This window comes from Vigna angularis, chromosome 2 (genome assembly GCF_016808095.1).
Source record: "Vigna angularis cultivar LongXiaoDou No.4 chromosome 2, ASM1680809v1, whole genome shotgun sequence".
In the NCBI taxonomy this organism is placed as follows: Eukaryota; Viridiplantae; Streptophyta; class Magnoliopsida; order Fabales; family Fabaceae; genus Vigna; species Vigna angularis.
Window position 1 is genome coordinate 14,539,706 of NC_068971.1, and position 26,505 is coordinate 14,566,210.

The 26,505-nt window shown below is 32.8% G+C and overlaps 1 protein-coding gene and 1 long non-coding RNA gene across 2 annotated transcripts; both read left to right on the plus strand.

Moving 5' to 3' along the window:
- The first annotated feature begins 3,538 nt into the window (after positions 1–3,538).
- Positions 3,539–4,852, plus strand: LOC108327305 (F-box/kelch-repeat protein At3g23880). The gene has a single exon (XM_017561022.1). The coding sequence runs from the start codon at positions 3,539–3,541 to the stop codon at positions 4,850–4,852; it is 1,314 nt and encodes a 437-aa protein (XP_017416511.1).
- A 17,209-nt stretch (positions 4,853–22,061) lies between these two features.
- LOC128195474 (uncharacterized) lies at positions 22,062–26,052 on the plus strand. Its single transcript, XR_008247059.1, has 3 exons — positions 22,062–22,384; positions 22,477–22,588; positions 25,857–26,052. It is a non-coding gene; the product is annotated as an uncharacterized LOC128195474 (long non-coding RNA).
- The last annotated feature ends 453 nt before the right edge of the window (positions 26,053–26,505 follow it).

Sequence of the window (26,505 nt, forward strand, 5' to 3'; positions counted from 1 at the left end):
GGTTTATCCTCATTTTTCGTTCCAGTTCGAGAGTGTTTCGCAAGAAGGGAATTTCATATTGCAGCGTTTCGGGGTTTCCAGATTGCAACATTTCGGGGTTTCCTTTTCTTGTGCTTCAAATCTTGCAAATTTTAAGGATTTCATATTAGGATTTTAAACCAGGGGTTCTTTTCTTTGTTTGCGAATTGAGTTTCCTTTTCTTGGGTTGATTTCGCGTTTTAGGTTTTGGTGTTCATTATCTTGCAATTTTGAATTTCTCCTTACCTTGCTCCCGGCTTTTAATCGCTTTGTGATTGCAGCGTTCAATGTGTTGGGTCGTGGTGGAATGGTGACTCCCTTTATTTTTTGTACTCTCTATGCGAGCATGGACAGAGGAGAAAGGGAAAGAGAATGAATATTTTGGATGATGACCGTGTGGCTTTCGAGAGTGTTATTGTGTATGAGTTGAACTTGAAAAATGATGGTGCTAGAATTGTGTGTTGACTGTGGGTTCGGGATGAAAAAAGGAATAATGGGTTGTTGTTTTTCTATTTGTACAAGTGAGATGTGATAATGTCTGTGTTAAAAGAATGGAGGTTTATGATGATGATGAAGGTGAAGAAAAGGTAGATGATGGACACACATCATTAAGTCATGACACACAACAACAATTTCACTGGCAGCAAAACGGTACAATCACAATTTCATTTAACCACAACTTTTTCCATGTCATTAATTTTCATTTTTAAAATTTACATCATAATTGACCTCAGCGTACCACGTATTACAAAACTGGACACCTTATTCACTCTTGACAAGATGGGCAACTGCATTGTTATGTTTTTAGCGTCGTTATGTTTTTAACATCGTTTTGTTTTTAACATCGTAAGCCAAAATGATCAACTTTGAACTATTTTTTACGAAATATGGGTCATTACTTATTTATGTTTAATATGGGTCCGAGGTTGCTGCTCCACGTGTCTCCTCTCTACCAAAGTGCACGACGAATGGTTCTACTCTCTTTCTCTGATCGGTTCAGCGAGGGGTGACCTGTAAGAAAACACTCCGACGCTCAAGTCAGTGAGGTGTCTTTCATGGTCTTAAATTATCTCAGAAAAATCAAACTTTACCTAGTTATCGGTTGGGTATTTATAGGCTTTGTAATTGTCCAGCCCATTGAATGTCATTAAATGTCATTTAATGCAACATATTTTGTGCCTAATCATTAGCTAACTTCCTTATATCCAGCATAATCTGCCTGATATCACTTGTTGATTAGTCATAAATGTCTTTCGCATGATATAAGAATTACTCACCTTTATTACCCATTAATGTCGCTAACTTCCTGATCGATTCTTTCCTGTTGAGTGTGTTGGTAGCTTTCGGTTGATCGTCCACATCATATAGTACCGATCGTCTACACCATATAGTACATTACTGATCAACCTTTTTGAAATGTATAACCACTTTGAACACAAAGCTCCAAACTAGGAACAAATGATGAATTAAACCTAAAACTAATTAAATATAAATGTTTTTTTGTAAAAATAAATATTTAAAACTAATATATTATTAATCTATGTTTTTTTCACAAAAATAAATTAATGAATATCATTTGTACAAATAATAAATTTGGTTTTTCTTTAATTGGATCAAATTTATTATTGGTATAAATGTAAATTCAGTAGTTAAAGTTATGATTAACTGTATTAATAATACATAATAATTTAATATATTAAAAAGTCATTTTTAATAAAAATATTAATATAGCATTTACTTAAATAATTTACAGAAAGAAAATAGATTTAAGAATGGAATAAAATATATCGTATTTACAAATAAAATTATTTGATTATTAGAAAAAAAATTAATATACTTTTGATTTTTTTATGTGAAAGTAATAGCGGTGACAGTGATAAAAAAATAATTTATTAGAGACATAAAATCATTATATGTAAACAATTATGAGACACATAATCAATCATTATACATCGTGGCACATCAGGCTATTCACAAGTGAAAACAACAATTTTTACAATAAATTAAAAAAAATCACATATTTTAACTTGTGATTTGCCGTTGGTATATCTTTTTTAAAAAGAACGTAATTAAAATATTTTTTAAAATATTAGGACATAATTGAAATTTTTTAAAACCAAAACTAACTTAAAACAAACTCTCCGAATGATTCAAGTAATTAAATCATTATTTTAAACGCTAAAAACATTATTTGTAGCCGTTATAAAACGTGTTAATTTAAATAAAGAATAAAAGTAATGACTTTATTGAAGAACATAGAAATTTTTAAAGTAATAATTTATTACTTTTGTATATAATATAGTATAATTTTAATTATCATAATTTATCTGTTTAAATTGATAATCTGATTACGTAATAAGTTTATATTTAATTTTACCCTTTTTAACAAATACAGAGTAAGAAAAATGTTTAAGTCGACCTATTTCTAACCGTTATGACAGTGTTCTTTGTGATCAACTCTACCTATCTTCCCTGGTTAACAATTTATAAAATTAATTCAACAGGTTAAATAAGATTTAATTAATAAATTCATACTTCTTTACTGTCTTCGCATTTTTATTCACACAATATGCTTTTGAAAAACAGCCATAAATAAGTAAATTTGAAGAAAATCATGAGAAAATTTTGCGATTATTTTTTAGTTAACAATTATGTTTATAAATAGAACGTTATATTTAATTCTATAACAACAATGATTTCAATTGAATAAAAATAAAATTGTTTTATTGAAAAATAACAACAAAGTAGTTACAAAAAGTTATACAAAAAATATATAAATATATAAATTAGATTTTGATATGACATAATTTGTTATATCCTGATTAAATATTATATATTTAAATTTGTTTTTAAAGTGATTGAAAGTTTGGTTTTCATTCTCTATATATAAGTTTAACCTAACATATAGACAATTGAGAACAGTAGTTTTCTGAGGTTTGTTATCCTTATCTGTTTACTATTTGCTTAAGCCCTTTATGTGTTCATGAGGATTGACTAATCATCGTAGTTGGTCATCCAAGATTCTCACAGTGGATGAAAAAGATAAAGGTAATATCTTGATTCATATGTTGGATAAAGGTTTCTTCTTTTTGGTTCAAAAACTTTTTGTATTATACCTTTAAATCCAAACTGTAAAGGAGAAGTAAAAGGATAGAATATTCTGTATACCTTCTATTTTTTGTTTTTAATTATTTGATTTCTACAATTATTATGTGATTAGATATATAGGATTGTTGTTTGAAGGATGAGAATCATTTATGAATTAGATTAGATTGATTTTGTGGAGAAAAGTTAGTTCATAGAAGAAAAGTTAATCAGATTATAAATTTTCAAGGAATAAGACTAAGATACTTAGTTTGTTTTTTTCCAAAAGTTGTAATTTTGATAAAAGAAATTTGTTAAATCAATTCATATTTTATTAAAATATTAACATGGAATAAAAAATATTCAAAATTTTCTTTAAAAGAAAGATTTGTACTTTATAAATTATATGTGTGATGTAATTATTTTTGACCTTCAGATGGAGGGAAAGATGTTGTGTGAAGATATGTTGCTGGAAATTCTGTCATGGCTTCCAGTGAAATCTCTAATGCGATTCATGTGCGTGAGCAAGTACTTTCGATGTCTCGTATCGAATCCTCGTTTTGTGGCAAAGCATCTTGAAAATTCACGAAAAAGGACAAGTTTCTTGTCAAGTTACTCAAACGAAGATAAAACTAATAGTTATGTGTTTCCCTCAACTATCAGTTCTTTGATTGAAGAAGATTCAGAACCCGTCATTGCTTCTGATACTGACCATGGATCTGATTCTGAGAGGAAAAAGTATCGAGTTCTTGGTTCATGCAATGGCTTGGTCTGTTTGACTAATGGGGACGAACAGGTAATCAGGTTTGACTTTTGGAACCCCGCCACAACAGAAATATATGATAACCCGCATCCTCCGTTAAATCTTGACAAGAAAGAGTACCCTTCTATGTTAGGGTTTGGCTATGATAATTCAACGCATACCTACAAAGTGGTTGTAATAGTTGCCCCTCAGAATTTCGACGAAGATGAAGATTTTAGATCTTTAATTTTAAGCATGAAAGACGAGATTCGATGGAGAGAAATTGAAGAATTTCCTGCTTATACTACTACGGTGGAAGCTGATGGAATATATATAAACAACAGTCTTAACTGGTTAGGGATATATTATACGGACTATGACGAAGATGGCAGTGATATTTCATTTGATGAAGTGGCGATCGTTTCGCTTGATCTTGAGACTGAGACGTACACAGAGATGTTGCTTCCTCGCGAACTTAATGGGGTGTTCGTTGGAGATTTCTGCTTTCCTGGTGAACAGCTTCATTCCAATGAAGCTCCACTTATTGGAGTTTTGAATGGTTGTTTGAGTCTTTTTCTTCATAACCGCAACACAAAAGATCTAAGCATATGGCAGATGAAGGAGTTTGGGAATGAAAGATCTTGGACAATCTTGTTGAACACATCTTTTCATGATCTTGGATTTTACACCAGACGAGTACCTACGACTTTCACTTACGATTATCACCTATGGAGGGTTTCAGTAGTAAGAAATCAACATTTCTCTAGTAGTTATAGCATTTTTATACCTCTTTGCCTGATTGAGAATGATCGTGACATCGTGATCATTCACAATTCATTTCAAGGTTGTGTGGTGCAAACAATTATTTATAATCTGATAGAAAAGACAGTGACTTACAGAAAGCCGGCTGACAACTTACGTTGGATCTATCCTATGGATTATGTTGAAAGCTTGGTTTCCCCTGAAATGCTTTCTGAGGAACCTAATGGAACAGCTTCATTGCAATGAAGCTCCACTTTTTCGGGTTTTACGTGCTTCTTTCATTTCCCTTTTTTAGTAGTAGTATAATTCGTAGATCATTGCTTTAATTTTATCTATGTTGGTTGGTTTTTCAATTCAAATTCTAGAGCTAATAAAACATATTATTTATCCCAGCTTATCACGCCTTAATCACTTTACTACTTACCTTACTTTACTGAGTTAATGAGCTAAAAAAATTTAAATTTAGATGTTTAGATGGATTAAACAGGATCGCTCATTTAATTACAATATTTTCTTTAATTTTAAAAAAATATAATTTTTTTTAATTAAAATTTAAATAAAGTTCAATTCAAATTCAATTTAAAATTATATTAAACTTTAAATACAATAAAAATCATTAAAATATCATATACATCCATTAAACTTGTGAGTTCGGGTTCGCATATTCATCTCATACCTTTTTTTTTCTAGCTACCTAATATCAATATGTAAGCTAATTATCTCATATTTTCAAACAAATGTATTTTATCCCTGGATATATGGTATTCATATTAAACATGTGATAGTGGTTATCTTTATCAATTCAAGAATATAGGAATTACTTTTAAAGTTTATTTGATAATAATAAAAAAATAGATGCCGTAAACAAAAAAATAGATGTATAATTAGTAAACAGTAAAAAATTAATTATTTTCTATAACTTTAATAATATAAATAGCCGTTGTACAATGAAGCTAAAATACTAGTTGTAGATATACTTAAAATTAATTTTCCAGAAAATTACTCTAAATCATATTTGATTAAAATATTCAAAATTTATTAAAACCTTTCAAAACAGATCAAAGTTAAGACTTATTAAATAGTGTGATCAAAAAGGAGAATTTAAGGGTAATTTACGTTGTAAGTGTGCAACCTTGGAAAATAGAAAGTCATTTTGTCTTTCTAAGTGTAGGGCGTGTTTGGAATAAACATAGCTTAAAAGCTATAGGGTTAGGGTTTCGTAAACAAAAAAAGACTTTGTTGTTAAAGCTTAATTTGATTTGTGTGGGAGATTGACTATAACATGTTTTTAAGAGTCCATTTGTAATGTGATGTTGTATATATATATATATATATATATATATATATATATATATATATATATATATATATATATATATATATATATATATATATATATATATATATATCATATACTTGAGTTGAAGCACAAGTATTTTGTTTGTAATTATATAATTACTTGCTCATAAAAGAAAAGGTCACGCTCCATTATCAATAACCAGAACATAGATTCTTTCTTTTATAATATTATGATAAGTTTCAAAAGTTTACCAAATATATTCATATTTGATTAAAATTCCTATATTACGGGAGAAGCATGGTAGTTTCTAATATTTCATATTATCAATTAAAATTAAAGAATTCATTTTATAACTTGTTTTAGAACCAAAGTAGGATAAGATAGTATTCAATAAATTATTGTTTTAATTGATAATTTTATGGTATTCTAATTTAATCCTAGATGTCATTCTTTATTTTATACTTTTTGAAAGAGTTATTGGAAGAGAAAAATGTGTCTTCATGGTGGGAATTTCTTTCTTTTTGCGAACAAGAAGTAGTACATTACCGCATATATATCTGTCGGTAAATATCCGTCGGTAATATTAATAACGTGAAACTTAGTTCCCGTTTGAAATTTAACACAAACGATTAATCTTTTAATCGTTTGTATTAAATTTTGAATTGTCGATTGGACAAAATTATTTTTCATAATTTGCTATAACATGTACGTTGGAGTTTATGGATAAAATTGATAAAATTTCGGTTAAGATTATTTGTGTTGTTCTCCATATGCATATTTGATTGTGGTCATCTGTGACCACTCTCATTTCGTGTATTTCGGAGACCAATGTGAAATGTTGTCGAAATTTTATCAAATTTATCATGTTAGGCTTCTTTGCACGTGACTTAGCAAATTATGAAAAATAATTTTTTTGAATTGGTAGGGCCTAACCTTGTGAGATTTAAAAAATTGAAACTGATGAAGTATGTTACGAACATAGTATGGATCGAAGCTGGATGAAGGAACGTCGCATCAGTGAAGAATATGAGAAGGGTGTTTCGGTGTTCTTGCAATATGTTCAACAAAATGCAAAGTCTGTGAACGAGACATATTTTTGTCCTTGTGTTCGTTATCTTAATCAAATACGGCAAGACTTAGGCAATGTGCGTGACCATCTATTCATGTTCGGCATAATGAGAACTTATACCGTTTGGACTTGACATGGAGAAGTACTGGACCAACCTACCACGTCACGAGGAACGAATTATGTAGAGGAATGGATGAGTGATCATTTAGAGGACATGATACGTGATGTTGGTGAAGATAATTTTGGAAGAGCTAATTTGTATGATTCTCTTATAAATGATTCAGAGCAACCGTTGTTCCCAGGATGCTCGAACTTTACACGTCTGTCTGCAACTTTGAAGTTGTTTAAAAAAGCAAGGAATGGATGGACCGATAAAAGTTTCACAGAGTTGTTGGAGTTGTTGAAGGAGATGCTTCTAGAAAATAATTCTCTATCTATTCGTAATTACAAGGAAATTTTTTTTTATGTTCAATGGGTTTTGAATATCAAAAGATACATGCTTGTCCTAATGATTGTCTTTTGTACATAAAGGAGTTTGCTTCGCTAAAGTATTGTCCAACATGTATTTTATCCGTTTTAAAAAGAAATCTGACAGAAACACTGGTGATGAAGGTAATGATGGTGCACCTGTTAAGGTGATGTGGTATTTTCCTATAATACCTAGGTTCAAACGTATGTTCTTTGTTAAAGAAGATGCAAAGAACATTAAATGGCACGATGCCAGAAGAAAGTGCGATAATCTTCTTCGACCCCAGCTGATTCACCACAATGGAAGAAGATCGATGAAGCATTTCCAGAATTTGGTGCAGATCCAAGAAACTTAAGACTTGCACTTGCAACTGATGGTATGAATCCTTATGGGAACTTAAGTAGCAAACATAGTTCCTGGCCAGTTATGTTGATGATATACAATCTTTCTCCTTTGTTGTGCATGAAGAGAAAATATGTGATGTTGTCCATGATGATATCGAGTCCTAGACAACCTGGAAATGACATTGATGTTTACTTGAAACCTTTAATTGATGATTTGAAATTGTTGTGGGAAGAAGGGGTCGAAGTGTTCGATTCACATGTTGAAGAAAATTTTCGTTTGCATGCAATTTTGTTTTGCACTATAAATCATTTCCCAGCCTATGGAAACTTGAGCGGTTATAGTGTTAAAGGTCATTTTGCATGTCCCATTTGTGAAGAAAACACTAGTTACCTTCAATTGAAGCATGGTCAGAAGACAGTATATACAAGACATCGAAAATTCCTTCCTCGTAATCACCCTTATCGTAGATTGAAAAAAACATTTAATGGAAGTGCTGAGGATGAGGTTGTGTCTAGACCCCGGAATGGTGAAGAGGTGTACAACGAAGTCAAAAACATCGACATTGTGTTCGAAAAGCATCATAAAAGTACCTTTGGAAGAAACATTTGGAAGAAACGTTCAATATTTTTTAATCTTCCATACTGGTGTAAACTTGATATTTAACATTGTATTAATGTGATGCATGTTGAAAAAAATGTTTGTGACAGTGTCATCGAAACTTTATTAAACGTGAATGGGAAGAGCAAAGACGGAATAAAAGCACGACATGATTTGGCTGACATGGGAATCCGATCTGAGTTACATCCACAGACAATAGGAAGACGCACCTATCTGCCCCCAGCTTGTCACACTCTTTCTAGAAAAGAAAAACAAAGGTTTTGTAACTCTTTAAGAAGTGTGAAGGTTCCACAAGGTTATTCTTCAAATATTAGTAACCTTGTTTCTATGCAACAGTTAAAGTTAGTTGGTTTAAAGTCTCACGATTGTCATGTATTGATGCAACAGTTGTTACCAATTGTTATTCGAGGCATGTCACCTCCTTTTGTTAGGGGTATTCTGACACGTCTGAGTTTGTTCTTTAATGCCATTTATAAGAAAGTTGTTGACCCTCGAGGTTTAGATCAATTGGAAAATGAAGGAATAAGACTATTATGTGAATTAGAGATGTATTTTCCACCTTTCATTTTTTGATATCATGGTTCATTTGATTGTTCATCTAGTTAGAGAAATTCGAATATGTGGGCCGGTTTTCTTAAGGTGGATGTACCCTGTTGAAAGATACATGAAGATCTTAAAGGGATATGTCAAGAATCAGTATCGACCAGAAGTTTCAATCATAAAGCGATACGTTGCAGAAGAAGCCATTGAATTTTGTTCAAGTTATATGCCAAGTTGTGAACTAATGGGTCTTCCCAAGAGCATACATGAAGGAAAATGTGAAGGTAAGGGTGTTCGAGGTGTTAGAATTCAAAGTGTTAGTAGAAAAGAAGTTGATCAAGCTCATTTGTATATCTTAAACAACATTGTTGATGTGATTCCTTACATTTCTGAACACGTTAATGAAATAAAGGCATCACACCCAAGAATGAGTGAAAAATGACATCTTAATGAACATGTCAAAACCTTCTTACAATGGTTTAAGAAAAATATTTATGCGACTCCACATGTTTTTGAAAGTCTGTTGAGGTTATCTCGTGGGCCAAACACAAATGTCATTACATATGGTGGGTACTATATAAACAATATTTTTTTCCAGATAAAGGTAGAAGATGACAAAAGTAGAGTTCAAAATAGTGGGGTTACACTACAAGTTGAGGCTGTGCACTTTGCTAGTTCTAAAGACAAAAATCCAATCATAGCATCCATGAATTATTTTGGAATAATACAAGAAATATGGGAAGTTGATTATGTCAATTTTAGAGTCCCAGTTTTCAAGTGTAAATGGGTTGATATAAATTCTGGTGTTATGACAGAGTACTTTGGTTTCACATTGGTAGACTTTAACAAGATGAATTACACTGATGAACCATTTATTATGGCTAGTCAAGTAAGACAAATATTCTACGTAAATGATTCAGCGAATAAAAAATTGTTAGTGGTTTTGGAAGGAAAAAACATACACGGATATGATGATGAAGATTCTCTTGATATACTTGAGACAACATTTGTTGCATCAAGACCCATTGAAGACTCAGTTGATGACGTTGCCGATGACATCCACGCAATTCGTAGTGATCACACTGAAGGGCTCTAGGAGAAAACAATATCTGAATAGGTTTTGTGATATTTCTTGTAATGACTTTTTATGTAGTTTTATTCATCATATTTGAATTAGTACTAACCTTGTATATATTTTTCAGGTATATCAACCTCAGACTCTGGATCAGGACAGACCAAACGTGGTCGAGGCGTCACACGATTGACAGATGTGACATCCAGACGAGTTGATGGGTAGAGGAGACATGTTGACATTGACCCCAGATCAGGTGTGCCATCAGGGCCAAATGCTGATAGGTTTAGGAGTTATATGGGTAAGTTAGCAAAAAGTCATGTTTCTATTGTTCATGCATCTTGGGATAACGTCTCAGAGGTCGAGAAGAATCTCTTATGGCAAGATATTCAGGTATGTTTACTTAAAAGAAATTTGATATACTTATTTCTTTGATCTTATTATGTCATTTAACATGTTCTTTGTTTTAAACAACAACATTATGATATTCCAAACACTAGACATATTAGAAAGAAAGTTTTATCACATATAGCGATCAGATGGAGGGATTTCAAGACAAGGTTGACACGTCTATATGTCTTTGGAGACAGACAACATGAGAATCCATGTCAGCATTATACCTTCACAAAGGAGGAGTGGATGCAGTTTCGTACATCTAAAGAGTCTGAGGAATGGAAGATATGTTTCTTAACATCTACAAAATCTTTCATGAAGTTTATTATGATTTTACACTTACGAATATACATGGTTTCACAGGGTAAAAGGTTAGCTGCCCAAGAAAGGCAAAGGCTAAATGATGCACCACACTTGTTATCACGAGGTGGTTATGCAAAACTTGAGAAGAAAATTAGAAAGAGTCGAGCGAAGGCCTTGGGGCTTGAGTCCCCCGACCTAGCACCTGCACTTGCTAGGTACGAGCTGTGGAAGGCTGCTCGGACTAAATCTGATGGGAACATGACATCTTTCTCAACTGTCTTGATCTCACAAAGAATTGTAAGTTCAAATTCTAAACATTGTTTGATTGTGTATTTATCATAACATGTCTTTTAAGTAACAAAGTTTTTTTTTATGTGCAGGATGAGTTGGTTGAGCAGCAGACTCAGGGAACATTTGCTTGCCAAGGTAGGGACGACATTCTAACAACGACCATTGGAAAGCCCGAGCACCCAGGATGTGTACGTGGAGTTCCTAGGGCGATTAGTCTTAGTGACTACTTTGGCCCGACACAAAAAAACACTCAAAGAGCGAGTCAAGACGTACTGAGGCAGATGAATCTTCAGTGGGAGGAAAGACTCAACCAAAGCATGAGATCAATGGAGCAACGATTCATGGAGCAGCTACAAGAACAAAAAGAAATACAAAGAGCGCTTGACGAGAAGCTGCATTCCATGACGCAGGACACCATGGGGTTGCCCACTGAAGCTCCCACAGCACTTCGTGTCAGCACTAGAGGATCATGCTCTGCTGTAGAACCTACTGAGTATAGTGGTCAATATGAGTTGTTGGTTGATGGGGATCCCTCACGCATTGTGGTTGTCGAACGAGTACTTGAGGGAGGACAAACTATTCATGGTGTTCCCATATTACCCAGCACGTGCGTGTGACGATTAACGAGGTTCGGGATCCCTAGGCTTAAGTGCCTGTACCCACTCCAGAAATTCATTTTGTCGGGGAGGCCATAGGATCATTTATAGCCTAGCCTAGAGCATTGATCATGTCACATATTGCTACTCCATAGGTATAATATTTTTATTATTAGTATTTGTATGTTAAATTTAAAAATATTTATTGATAACTTTTAAATTCTTATCTTCAGTTCACACGTCCTCAGAAGCAGCCGATGCATGAACCAGTCATAGATGAAGATGATGAGATGGTTGAAGCGGAGGATGATCCTCTATCAAAGCTAATGACAAGATTACCCAGGTTGAAGAGAGGACCATTAGAAATATACTGGGATTTGAGAGTATTTGGTCTCCTCCCCCCCCCCCCCCCCCCCCATGTGCCATTATATATCACATTCAATGATGCATTGGAGATCATTGGGGGAGACAGGATGTTGAATATTTCCATCCTTCAACTATGATGCATGTAAGATAGTTAATTTTCTTTTCCATATTAGTTTTATTTAGATTCCTAGTTTCTAACAACTTAACTTTTTTTTTAGGTACATGGACACAATCGTTGTAGACCAAGGTCGGTCTTTCATGTACGGATTTGTTGAACCTCAGACCATTCAAGCTTCTGGTAACACACTTGAAAGCAAACAATATTATTTGCAATCATGGATGGCTGAGTCAAATAGAGACATATACTTTGTGCCATACATTGATGGGTATGTTTTGTTTTATGTAAGAGTTCATTAAAGTTTACTTAGTTAGTTTACTAACTATTTATGATTCATGATAGGTCTTACTGGTAGCTGATGGTCATCATTCCCAAACAAGATAAAATTATATGGTTTTGTTCGCTGCACAGGAAGATGAAAAATGACTTGAGAAGCATGCTTCAAGGGTAAGTGTTTCTCCAAAAATGACTTTGAATTTTATGTTGACCTTAAATTTTTATCATAAATATAGTTATATTAATTTTACTTTGTGTTTTCAATCTAAATAGAGTTATGGATAAATTTCGAGGTCAACTAGTTCAAGTTTTGTATCCAAAGGTTGTAAATCATTTATAGTTCTAATTCATTTTCTATGTTATTGAATTATCTAAATTCTTGACTATTTAGTTTGTCATTTTAGTGTAACAAGCATCTAGATTCATGGGAATGTGACTTCTATGTCATGCCTTGGATTAAGACCATCATTCGAGCTACCATTACAGATGACTGGAATGAGGTAATGATGCATACCTTCAATACATTACAAATCAAATTCATCTTTGAACATATATGAAACCATATTGAATCTTTCTTCATTTTGCAGCGCTTCAAGAGTACATCTCCTATACTAGAGGACACAATTAGGCAGATAAGGCAGGAGTGGACAACTTATCTTCTGCAAAGATGGAGCTAGGAACACTTATATTTGCTGTTGAACATTACTTAGGTTTAGTTTAAGTTTATATTTTGATAGTATTGGTATTGGATTGTATTTTAGATTAATTAGAACTTTCTTTAGTTGAAACGCGTATATATATATATATATATATATATATATATATATATATATATATATATTATAGTATACTGTTCTAGAACAATTTTATGTTTTTCAGGTGTGGTTTTATTGTAAAAATAAATTATTTTTTTAAAAAAAAAAACCCAATAGACGTCTTTTAATGCCATGTCCGACGTCTATAGACATTTGTCAGTGCAGAAACAGACGTCCAATGAGTTACAGTGGACAAAACGTTCCAGGTCTATCGACGGACGTCGAACCCAGATACATCCGATGTCTATATAGACCTCTGGTGCGTTTATAACCGACATCCATATAGACGTCTGGTTTATGCGGACCGACGTCTATATAGACATTTGGTTTATGCGGACCGACGTCTATATAGACGTCTAGTGTATAAAGTTTGACGTCTATATAGACGTCTGGTGTATACAGTCCGACGTTCCATTAACGTCACCCACAAAGACGTCAGGTCGGGATCTGACGTTAAAAGGCTAAAATAACAGACGTTAAAAGCCCTTTCTACACTAGTGGTTTCCTGCATACAATTTGCGGTTCTATTCACACATTGTTTTTATGAATTGTGTCATCTTTGAAATAGTATATTGCATTATTTATTGTTTACTGTAGTGCTAAGAGATTTTATTGCTCTGTGTATAATGTTAGTATTGACTTTCAATAACTGGAAAATTGCAATTTGAAAAGAGAATAGAATGATGTCATTGATATTTCAAAATAATATCATAGGTATTTCTAGCATAGTGCAAGGCTATATGTAAGGAAATAAATCACCCCAATAATAAGAAATTATATCATAATAATCAGGTCTAGCTTCCTGGACAGACTCCTTTACAGATTCCTTTGATTCAAGGGATTTCAAACATGATACACTGAAATGATTTACATCTAATTTACAATATCCACATTTTCAGCTTCACCCCCTCTCCCCCAGTTTTATTAATATAAGTCTTCCCATTCTTAGCTGGGTAATTGGATCATTGAAACCGGAGCCTTTCAGCCCCTGTGCTGGACATGAGCTATTTGTTCTCTGTATGAAACACACTAAGTTTTCTTATAGCTTTTCCATGATGACGTGTAAAATGATTATCTATTTCATCATGCTTTTTCCTATACTCCTATCATGCTTGTAGGACTGAGTTTTATTAATTGCCAACTTCTGGTTATAATGGAGCTTAATGAGACATACTTACTTGGCTTCCAAGTTCCAAGTCATCTAGAATAACTCTTATCCATAGATGCAAAAAAACTCATTGAATAATATATTTGAATTTTTATTCTGTAGATGATTTAGCTACTGTGTTGTGTTCTTACCTTTTCATTTAACTAAATTTCCTTGTAGGAAAGTACAATATGTGAACATTGATCTTCTATCCACTAGTGAACCTATATAGTCTACATTGGTGTGATAATAATCGTGGGAGAACCACACCATAAAAAGTTAGTTGTTGTAGTTGGAAAGGTCAACAAGGTCTAGCTAACCCAACTTTAAAATCCTTTACGTCGATTGTAGGACTCAAGTCTTATACCAACTGGGTTCTAACATCCCATCCCACTCCATTATGATCATATTGGTTTGTTATGCACTTTCCCTTTGACTACCCTGGTGACTAGTGCAATACCTATTTAGCTTGTTTGATGTTGAAAAACATTTTCGACGCTCTTGTACTAATTAATAAGAACCTTTGGTGAATCATACCACAAAATCTTCCTATTGTAGTTGAAGAGCCATTGAACCCGACAGTCCATACTAGAATCCTTACTTCAAATATGGGACGGAACTCCAATACTTTGCAATTGGATCCTAACATCACTTTTTCACTATTCTTGAATAAGACTATTTTTGGGGTTCCCTTGTGAAGTGCTTAAAACTTTGTATGTTGCAGATTGAAGATGAGGTTCTCTTGCATTGAGCATGAATTGACTAATGAGACTAACTGAATATGCTATATGCCTTGGCCATGTTTAAACAAGATCAGTCTTCCAGCCATCTTTGGTTCCTTCTTTTGTCTACTGTAGGTTTTACTTTATCTTCCTATAGCTTATGCTTGAGAACAATGGAGTAGGGGCTTGCTTGCATCCAATTTATCTTGTTTCCATCCATAAATCTGTTTCATTTTGTAAAAATATGAAGATCTCTTTGCTGGAGCGTGCCACTTCAAATTTCTCAGTTCTTTCATCTAGAAATCTTGGATCAGTCTCTATATCAAATCTTCTTTTTCTTTTTATCATTCACAGTTGATGTGATGTCATCATTATATCCCTCTCTTTTTCATTCAATCTGACCTCAAAAAACAAAAGTCCTTCTGTCAATCATCTCTTATCAAATCTAATTCTCCACGATTATGTGATATCAAATATAATGAGTATCTTTTCTGTTTTGTATTTGCTTCTGGATACATCCTTTCACATTCTACTTTTTATTTCCTTCTCAAACTACCAAATTACTTATTTCCATCACAAAGTGATAAGGATCGACATCACAAATCATTGCAAAAAATCATATCCAATTATCTCATTTTGCAATGCTTTTTCTCTTTTTCCACTCCTCTACATTCTAAGCAACCCCTTTCTTTCGCACTATAATACTCACATGCTTCATAATTATGTTTTATATTTTAATAAATTAATACAATTTAGATTGCTATGATTCATTCCATCATAAGATTAAATTGATAATAATTATGAAAGCTAATTAAGTGAGTTGTGGGATGAGGATGAAAAAATATATATTCTATCTTACTTTTTCTTTGATAAACTCTCCTTGTAGATAAAATATGAATTGTTGATGAGGATAGGACAAAACAGAGTAATAAAATGAACTCCTATTTTAACCTAGTGTTTGAGAGTGAAGACAACTTCTTTTGTGTGATTATTGCAAATATACTACTATAAAACATGTCATGTTTTGGTTGATGAGAGAGTAATTAAAAATATCTTCAAAAATAAAAGAAAAAAAAAACTCAATAGCTCACTCGAGTTTAATAGATATTGCAGAAAAATGAAGAAAAATACTCGAATCATTCATTGAGTACATTCCTTAATATATAAAAAAGGAAGGCAATCATTCATTTGAGTACATTTCTGGTAATGATATACAAAGTTGTTCTGTAATGACAGTAGAATTATATATGTACGTTTGAGATTAAAGATCCTTTTTTGGCAAGGAAGCTACAAGTCAATTTGTTTCTAAAGTAATTGTTGAATTGTTTGAAATTGAAGAAAAATCCAAAAGAGAAAAGACAAAGGCAAGGGCATCATGGTGACAGTGATAAGAATAAGGAGTTTTTGCCTTTATTGGTGTTGAATGAATGAGAAGGATGTTCCATGATAAATTTTGCATTATTAAGCCACATGGAAAGATAAGGACAATAGGAAAACAATTCCTTAATTGCATGAACATCAAATCCTTCACCATCATCATCACTTAGTGAATTATCTTTTACCAAACTGAAATTATATATATTTCGTGTTAATTGTGTTATTGCATGCATATCTTCTTAACACCTTAAGTAAAAGGTGACATGTGTTTGAGCATGCAGATTTTGTGTGGTATAATTTTGTCGATTTTCTCTTTTGTGTATATTCAAATAACACAAACTGAACTTTGGGGAGAGTATCTTATGCATATTCTTATTATATCTGGTATAGTTTGTCTAATAGACCAGTATACGTGAATAATTTGATAATATATTATGATGATCCATGTTGTAAAAGTGGGGAGAAAGTGAATATTGGTGTGTGGGTGGTATAGGAAAGAAAACGATGAAATGAATTGTAAAAGTTTAGACAGAAAAAGGGTATCTAATGTCTCAATAATTCTTTGAAGAAGGACAATATTGTAGGAGATAGAGCAATGTTCAAAAGTTAGGTTCATAAAGTATAAAAATCTATATGAGGAAGTGAAAAAGGATGACCAATAATTTTGTGTAAAAGGTGCATCTAGATGCAGCATTTCAATTCATCATAGGCATAAAGGGACACCAAAAAAAGATTGTGCTAGCTAATCATATTAAACTACCTCATACTTCAAATAAACTATTGCATGTTATCATATCAAATCAACATCTTTCTTACAAACTTATTATTTCTTATATCATTAATTTTTAAGCTCCATGCATATGCTAGCGCTGATTAGCATTGATTCTGTTTCAATGATTTTTCAAACTTAGTTTAAGAAGTTAAGCTATGTTTTTTATTTGCATATTCTGTAATTCAAAAGCCACCTTTGGACTTTGATGGGAGATATAATTAAAGTAGCATGATATTGGATCAACCAGTTGAATATATCTTTAATGATGGATAAAATTTTATCCACATTGGATCTGTTGCGAATAAAATTTGCGTGATTTTTTGTTTTTTTTTTTTGAATAGTGGAAGGAGGGATTAAAGTTGAAAGGGTTAGGTGCAACTCCTGAGTTCAAACCTTTTGAACAAAATATTATTAATTCCAGGAAAAGAGAGAAATTTTGAAACACTCTTCACACCAATCACGTTGTCCTTTCTAAGAGAGAAAATATAATTAGAGAGAAAATGATTATGTAGTTTCAATATAATTAGAGAGAAAATATGTTGGAAATTTTAAGCCCACTAAGTAGAGATTTAAGGTAAAACATCGTGTTACTTAATCATCTTGCATCACCATATTCAAATAGGAATTTCATTTGCTTTATTTTAACATTATCTATTGTAACAGCAAAAGGTGCAGTGGGCAGCTGAGCATGAAGCTCAAATTAAGAAAAGGATCGAGTTTCACCTTCAATTACCGAGGGTCTTTACCCCTCAGTATTACCGAGGACTTTTACCCATCGGTAATACCGAAGGCCAATAGTCCTCTGTAATACCAAATGCCAAAAAGCCGTCGGTAATGTTTCTGACACGCATATTACCGACAGCTTTTTGGACGTCGCCAGACCGCGGTAAACACACTTTATCGACGACTTTTTGTCATTACCGAGGGATTTTGGCCGTGGGTAAATCCCTTCTTTTTTGTGATACTTTCTTTTATTATTTTCTTAGACACTTAAGTACAATCAACCTATTAAATAATAAAACTTTCAAATACCAAATATAAAAACAACACTAAAATAGTTCTAACTTAAGCCAATAATACATCTTATAAAATTCTTGGATTTACATAAACCCAATATATTCCTCAATTAGAATAACATGTATACAAATTCAAAATTTTATCACTAAACAACATGTGACTAACATACTAAACAAGAACAGATGGATTTATCAAATTAAATATTCATTCTCAGAACCACCAATTCTTGGAACTTGAAATAATTATATAATTGTCGTTCCATTCACTTTCCTCTTGAAGTTATATTTATTTATACTTTTGTAACACCCTTCTCGGAGTATTACGGGAATTTTTTTTCATTTTATTTATTAAGAAATTCTCGTTTTCCATTTATACATTAATGTCATGAATTTATAAAAACATCATTATAAATTTTCAGTAGATAAAAAGTTAAATAAAACTCCCATCATCAATCCCCTCTCTCGTCAATCATCAGCTCCAAAATCATCAGTATTCCTATCTGAGCTCTAGTACAACAACATGAGTTATATGATCATCGCACAAATACAAACACAAACAAGTAGCGTAAGCTAACATGTAACAAATAATTCATCCAATATGCATAAATATAGTACTACACATAACAATAATCATATTATCATGCAAGAATTATACTAAGACAACTATAACATCATACAATATTCATGTCAGAGACACTCATCTCGTCATACAATAATCATACCAGAGACACTCATCTCGTCGTACAATAATCATACTAGAGAAACTCATCTCATCGTACAATAATCATACCATACACACTCATCCCATCATACAAAAATTATACCAGACACACTCATCCCATCATACAACAATCACACCAAAGACACTCATCCGGATGATACGTTGATGAGCAGTCACGAGAGGGTATGCACTTGTGATGACCTCTACTTCTCTTTACAAATACACTTCCAATACAATACTCCATACCATTCACAAGGTTAGTCCGTTAATACCTATGCCCTAAACCAGCACATAGACTAGGAGCTCCTGCCCCTCTCACCACATAACTCATCCTTCTCTACTTGAGACTGGATGATTATTAGAGTATCAAGATAACCTCCAACAACAAGACCCTCAATATCAACGTGTAAACTAATTAATTACAACCATAGAGTCTCTCCACAAGACCCTTGACCAATCTTACATCATATTTATATTCATCAATCCATTCATCATACAATACATATTTGATTCAGAATTATGTTCATAGCTTAACATATAATAATGTTCAAGTCAACGATATAATCAGACATGCAGATCAGTAAATAAAATTGCTCAAAATTTTACTCAATATAATTAAATATTATTAGCAATTTAACCAGTTATAGTATTTCATAGGATGAATATTCTCATTACAGCCTCTAATTAAAGATCTGACCAATCAAAATAAATAATAACACGTTTAGAACCTATTGTACAAATTTTAGTTCGATCCAACGGTTAATGAAGTGGGAATCTTAATTTTACTCAGCTGACTCAAAAATATAATTTAAGGTAAGACTAAATTATCTAATAAATACGAAATTATTTTCTCTAAATATATATACATCCAATTACAAATCCAAGCGGTCAAGGTGATTAACTATGTTTTAGGAACTACATATTAAAATTTTAGGTTAATCTAACAATTAACTACGTTGAAAATGAAGTTTTACCGAAGTAACTTAAAAAACTAATTTGAGTGATTTTCAGATCTATCCCGAAATGCGAAATTAATTACTCTAAGCACAGTCATCCATTTAAAAATCCGAACGGTCAAGATGATTCAATGCATCTTATGGACCATATATCAAATTATCAGGTCAATCTAATGGTATACAAAGTGAGGATTAAAGTTTTTTTTACTGGGGTAACTTAAAGACAAAATTACAGTGTTAATCAGGTTACTCAAAGATGCAAAATTTATTCCTTCAAGTACAGTTCTCTAATTAAAATTCTGAACGGTCAAAAAGGAGTAAGATCCTTCAGCAATCATACATGAAAATTTCATTTTAATCTAACGGTAAATTAAGTGAGAATTAAAATTTTACTAAAGTAACTTAGTGACAAAAATAAAGTGGTGGTTAATTTAATCAAGATTGTGAAATTCATTTCTTTAATTACAGACCTTAAATTAAAATTTTGAACGGTCAAAGTAGAATAATATATCTCATGGATCATATATCAAAATTTGAACTTAATCTAACAGTAAACAAATTATGGATTAAGTATTTACTATGGTAACTCCAAAAATGAAAAATACGAAAAACATAGTCAATGACAATCAAAACCTGTGCAGGTAAACATGTAGGCTAACGGTACAAAAATCCAACATACTCATAGCAAATTCATAAACCAGAAATATACAATTATGCATCAAGAAGAGAGTTAGCTCCCCCTACTTCTTTTCCATAATTCTTTTCTTGATTGAAGTTTGTTCCCATAAACCTTCTAGAATCTTCACTCTAAAATTTCTTCCTACTCTCCTTTCTTTCTAATTCTTTCCCCACTACTCTCCTTTCTTTCTAATTCTTTCCCCACTCCTTTCTAACTTGAATTTTTTCTCCTTCTTGTGCATAATTCCCTTCCCCTTTTGGCTATTTATAGACCAAAATTTTGGTCTCATCCTTTTTTTTTAATCATCATTTCAATCACCGAAAAATGTTTTGGTGTTTCGCTACTTCAATCACTGAAAGTCTCTCTGTCCATTGTTTTTAACAAAAAGGTAGAAAAGAGTTTGAACCAATATCCTTAAAATCACCACAATTGTCTACTATTTGAGCTACCATAATTTTTTATTTAACTACAAAATCAATGATTTGATACTTATAATCTAACATAACAATCTAACACAAGAAAACTTAATCACATGCATATTCAAAAGCCAATAACACATGCATACCTAAAAGCCAATAACATGCATACCTAAAAGCCAATAACATGCATACATAAAAGCCAATAAAATGCATACAAAAGCCAATAACACCATACACAAAAAGTTTTCAACAAGTAAGCTAACCTTCTTAGCAAATTAAAAACTCAATGGAGGGTTCGCGTTTTCTTGTAAGCGTAACTCCCCGCGGGTTCGCGTTTTCCTGTATAAAAGGCTACAGACGTCGGGCGCTAGGAGGGACCGACGTCTATAATAGCCTAGACGTCGGGGCCCTCACTAATATGACGTCTTTCAGATTTAATAATTAATATTCGCGGTGCATATAGACGTCTGTTAGGAGGATGCTCGACGTCTAGGCTAACCTTTCACCTACCCTGTCAGCTATATAGACATCCGTTACAAGGGGGCCAACGTCTATAGTCGTATATAGATGTCGGGATGGCGGGATCCGACGTCTATATGGCAGAAAAAAATGACTTTTCACCTACCTGTCAAATGTATAGACCTCTGTTACAGGAGGGACCGACGTCTATAATAGCCTAAACGTCGGACACCCTCGTAACAGACGTCTACATGTCCAACTTATTTACGAAAATGCCACCAGTTAATAATTTACGTTGGTTAGGAGGGTGTCTGACGTCTATGGGGTGACGTTAAAGCCCAATTTTGCACTAGTGAACTAAGCTCATAATGAAAATATTAGTACTCACACTAGTGGTGTCTAAAAAAGGAAGCAGTTGAATTTAATCCACTACAAGAAATATTTAAATTTTCGGCGGATATTTACCGAAGGATTTGGTGTCGTCGGTTTTGTTGTTTTACCGAAGGATATTTTGACAGACTGTTGGCTGTGACATTAGCGAAGGACTTGGCCCGCCGGTAAAGGCAATGATATGATTAGCGATCATTAGCAAAGGATTGGGGTCGCCAGTAAGGGGTCAGGAAATTAAATTAAACATTTGGGACGTTCATTTTCCCTCTTCGACAGAACCCATAGTTAGAAGGCTTTAGAAGCGTTCAGAACCTTAGAACCCTTCTTCTACGCAACCCTAGTGTGAGTGCACTTCTCGTCCTTCACAGAGGCTTCACTAGTGTGAGTGCTTCCTCCTTCAGTGTGTGTGAGCTATCGGAGTCCCTCCTGCTGTTGTGGATCGTCGTCCATTCTGCCCTCATTCGCGGCTAGTGGTAAGTATTATCGTTCGTTAGTGGGTTCTTCAATCAGTGGGTTCTTCGGGCGAAACGTCGTTGTTGGGTGGCACTTGTAAGTGTGTCCTATCCCAATAATGTGTGTCTTTGATGACTCTGTTGGTGTATTGCGTTTTACAAGCTATTATAGGGTCATTCACAACGCAGGTAAGGGTGTTGGTTGAGGGACTAAGGTGGAGGGTCCGTGGTAGGGTTTTGTTGGCTGTCGTGGTCTACTATTCTTGCCATCAAGGCAGGTTATCCAGAGGCCGTCCAGGAAGTAAGTTTTATGTTTTGCAATTAAATTTTGCATTTCATTTCCCTGATGAGGAATAAAAATTCTTCTGTTGACACTATTAATCCTTGTGAAACCTTGAAATGTCAAGGCAGAGGAGTTCCTAATATCGTCAATGTTGGTCAGCAAGGAGTAATAAATTAGCCTAGTGATCGTTGAGGTGTACCTTATTTTTGTGATTGAAACTCAATAACTGAGACTATAAGGGAAGGGATACATATACTGACATGGCTTTAGGGTGGGGATAAGAAGACTAATGAATAAGTGGTTAGGATGAGTGACATGGAGATATGTTCTGAGGAATGGAATGAGGGACAGAAAAGGTGGTCAAAAGGAAAGAGATGATGAGCAATGAGTGTTTGTTTTATGCAAAGGGGTGCTGGTGAGGTCTATTTGAGTGACTTGGCTAGGAAAAAAAGAACAAAACCGAGAGATGAGGTTGGACTCAGGGATTGTGGGTTTAGGATTGATTAAAGTGAGTTTGCAACCATAACGGTAGTGTTAATTCCTCATAGGAAAATACTTGTACAAAAATTATTTTAGGAGTTTGCATTCTTAGCAAAGATTTTTTTAACAAATAAACTAATGACAAACAAACTTAAAAAGACTCAAAATAGAAAAGAAATTTTTTTGTTTATTCATTATGTATGGTTGAGTTCATGGAACTCAACATGAGAATAATGTTGTATGAAAAGTGCAAGTAGTGCCTTACACTTTGCTCATTAAGATTTGGAAATTCAATATTTAGTATTAAACCTTCTGGAACTAAACCTTGTATGGCTTAGAAGTTAGAGGCAAACACTTACCATATTGAGTTGTGGTTGAGAGAGGAAAGCCACCTACATCAGAGGATATGAAAGAAGGGTGAGATTTACATTTATAAGCCGGGAAGGAATCTAAATCTATGTACCCATTTGCACCAAAGTCCTGGATTTCTTCTCATACAATTGGGCTATAAAGATTCATTTTTTGTCAGAAAAATTGTATTGTTTAGAATGTTGTAATTGGCTAGATTTATATGTACCGGTTGAAGTTATAATTTGTTTTATACTTTCAAAGCTTAAGAGTGAAAGTGCTTCGTCTATTTAGGATGTAAAGCAAAAAGAAGCACATAGATTATAGCATTTCCATTTGTTAGGCTCTTTTTTGTGAGATAAATGAATATCCTGTTTTTCTCTTTTTGTTCTTTATGTTCATTGTTCTTTTCTTCAAATTTAGGCAGGTGGAGGCAGAGTATTGAGAGTGATCATTGAGTTGTACCTTATGTTCATTTGTTTTTTTTGTGTCAAATAATTATTATGCACCACTACTTACTCTTATTGAATCTGTATACTCCAGAGTCTTGTTCTTAAGGTAATGGATAGAGTCAAAGAAAACATAGAAACCTAGTAGTGTCATATATATATATATATATATGGAGAATCACGAGTTTACCATATCTATATTCTAGTATAAGTCTTTTATATTGGATTGAGTACTCAAACCCTCAATTATAATTATAGGGCACATTACAGTAGACAGACACTTGCTTCTGTTTTGTCCACATAAGTATGATTTCAAGTAAGGTTCAGTGGGAGCTAGTGGCAATTGATTCTTTATTCCTTCTTCTGCCACCAAGGAATACAGCTTAATCAACTCTTTATGTCTTGTGTTCTGATCACATGCTTCAAACTCTTTATTCTCTTCACTACCATCACCATCACCATCATCAAATTCATTGTTGTTGTTGTCGTCATTAGATCTTCATTTGTTATATCTTCCTCGTTATCACAGTCTTCTATGTAATTGTAACATCTATAATTAGAAGGATATGTCATTGTCAAAGCTGCAGACCCTTCTGCTTCACTATAAGTGTTGCCACTTTTTTCTCTCGCATTATCTAAAATTTGATATTCAATGAGGTTCAGCTGATATAGCTTTAAATTCAAATTAAACCTTACTTTCTTCATATTTTTGCCACTAGTATGATCATTACACTTTTCCCCACTTCTGTCAAAACTCAAAAACAATTAATTTACTGCCATACACATTAAATATGTGAGAAAGAGAGGAAGATAAGTGCTAACTAGCCTGAAATCAGAAAATGCCACAATGGAATTCTGTGACAGCATGATTCACAGTGATAAGAGTTTAGAGTTAGAGCTTCATAATTTCCATATTTCTGCAATACGAAAGAGAATCCCAATTGCTTAAATTCATAAACAAACTGGAATATAGAGAAAACATATGTCTCAATTTTAAATGTTTTTATCTATTAATTCTAATTGTTTAATTTAGATTTCAGGTATCTTAAATGTGTTTAGGTCTTGGTTTTTTTTTGTGCCAATTAGATCTTTCAGGACTTAGTAGTTTTAATCCTTTAGATACATCATAAGTCTATATTAGGACTGTAGCAAATTTTAATTAATGAAAAAAATCTAAAATTACACAATTACAACTTAATTATTACACTTAGAACCTGGAGGACTAAAATGTCAATTAATTATATCCAAGAAATCCAATTGCAATTATTACACTTGAAATATTAAAGTCACACGTTAGCAACAAAAGTACAATTAAAGGGCTTATTTATTGTATTTGAATATTGTATCTCACCTTTATTATGTCTAAATATAAATGGCTAACTATTTTGTTGAAGTGTGAAATTATTTTATTTATAGTGTAATATGTAAAATTGCATTATACTTTTTATATGTGTAATATATTATATTAAAAATCTTCAATCGTTATCAAATAATTTGTGGTTGTTTGCCTCGGTTATTGAACAGTATATTATATTACCATAATTTTAGTCATTTTGGATTGAACATACATAATGTACAGATGTATCCATTTGACATTTGAAAAAAAAAGGAATTATTATACTTATATTTCGTTTATGAAATGGAAAGATATTTTAATTAATAAATGATTTTTAAATTGATATGATGATTTTGTAGCCATTATATTATTTATGTCTATTTCTAATTAATAATTGATATTTATTTAATAAATAAATTTTGAAAATTTCAAAGAGTGAGCAACACGTGAACAATTTTTGTCTCATTCCATATTATATTGAAGAAATTGTCAGTCATGTGTTGTGTTGTTAAGATCATGAGTTGCTTGAAGTTGTTGGTGTAAAGAAAAGAAGCTCATCCATTGTTTTCACCATGGATGAATGGCCTCCTACGTCTTATGTCACATTGTGGGTACTATGGTTTTATCAATTCTGGTCTAAGTGCTTTGTTTTGCTTTTATTTTCTGTTTGCAGATATTTGGTATCACACCTGAGTGAAGCAGTTATTGCTTTGCTGTCTAGCCAGTAAATTTGGTATTGTTTTGGAATCATTGGTTAATTTTGTACCAACTTAGGTATGTTAGATGATACTCTGAAACTATTTTAGGTTCAAATGAATATATGCAACTATAAATGTTCTGTTTGATGCTAAATTCATCTGCAAACTCCTACTTCATTTGATATTGGTTGCTTTATATTTCATAGTCTACTAATGTTGTTGCTTTATATAACATGTTTATTATTTAAATTACCTCTGTGAACATGTTGCTGCTTAAATCATCTAAGAGCATACCCATTTATGTTTGAAGGCAAACATAAATGACTCAAGCATGAGTTTTATATACCTTACCCGTTATAGTTGTTTGACACTTGGTTATAGGTATAACAGATCCATGTTATATGAATCTGAAATGTAGAAAATGTTTCCTTTGTTCAATAGGTAACAGATTTTGCACTCTATTATTAATAGAGAATAATTTAGTCCTTCATTGTTGAATAGGATTGACCAATTTGATTGGAAAGTATACTTTGTACAGTCATAACCATAAGGGTACATCTCATTTTGAGTTGTAGAACTTATTTTGTAAATGAATGTGAACTCACTTTTGTGTGGTTAAACATC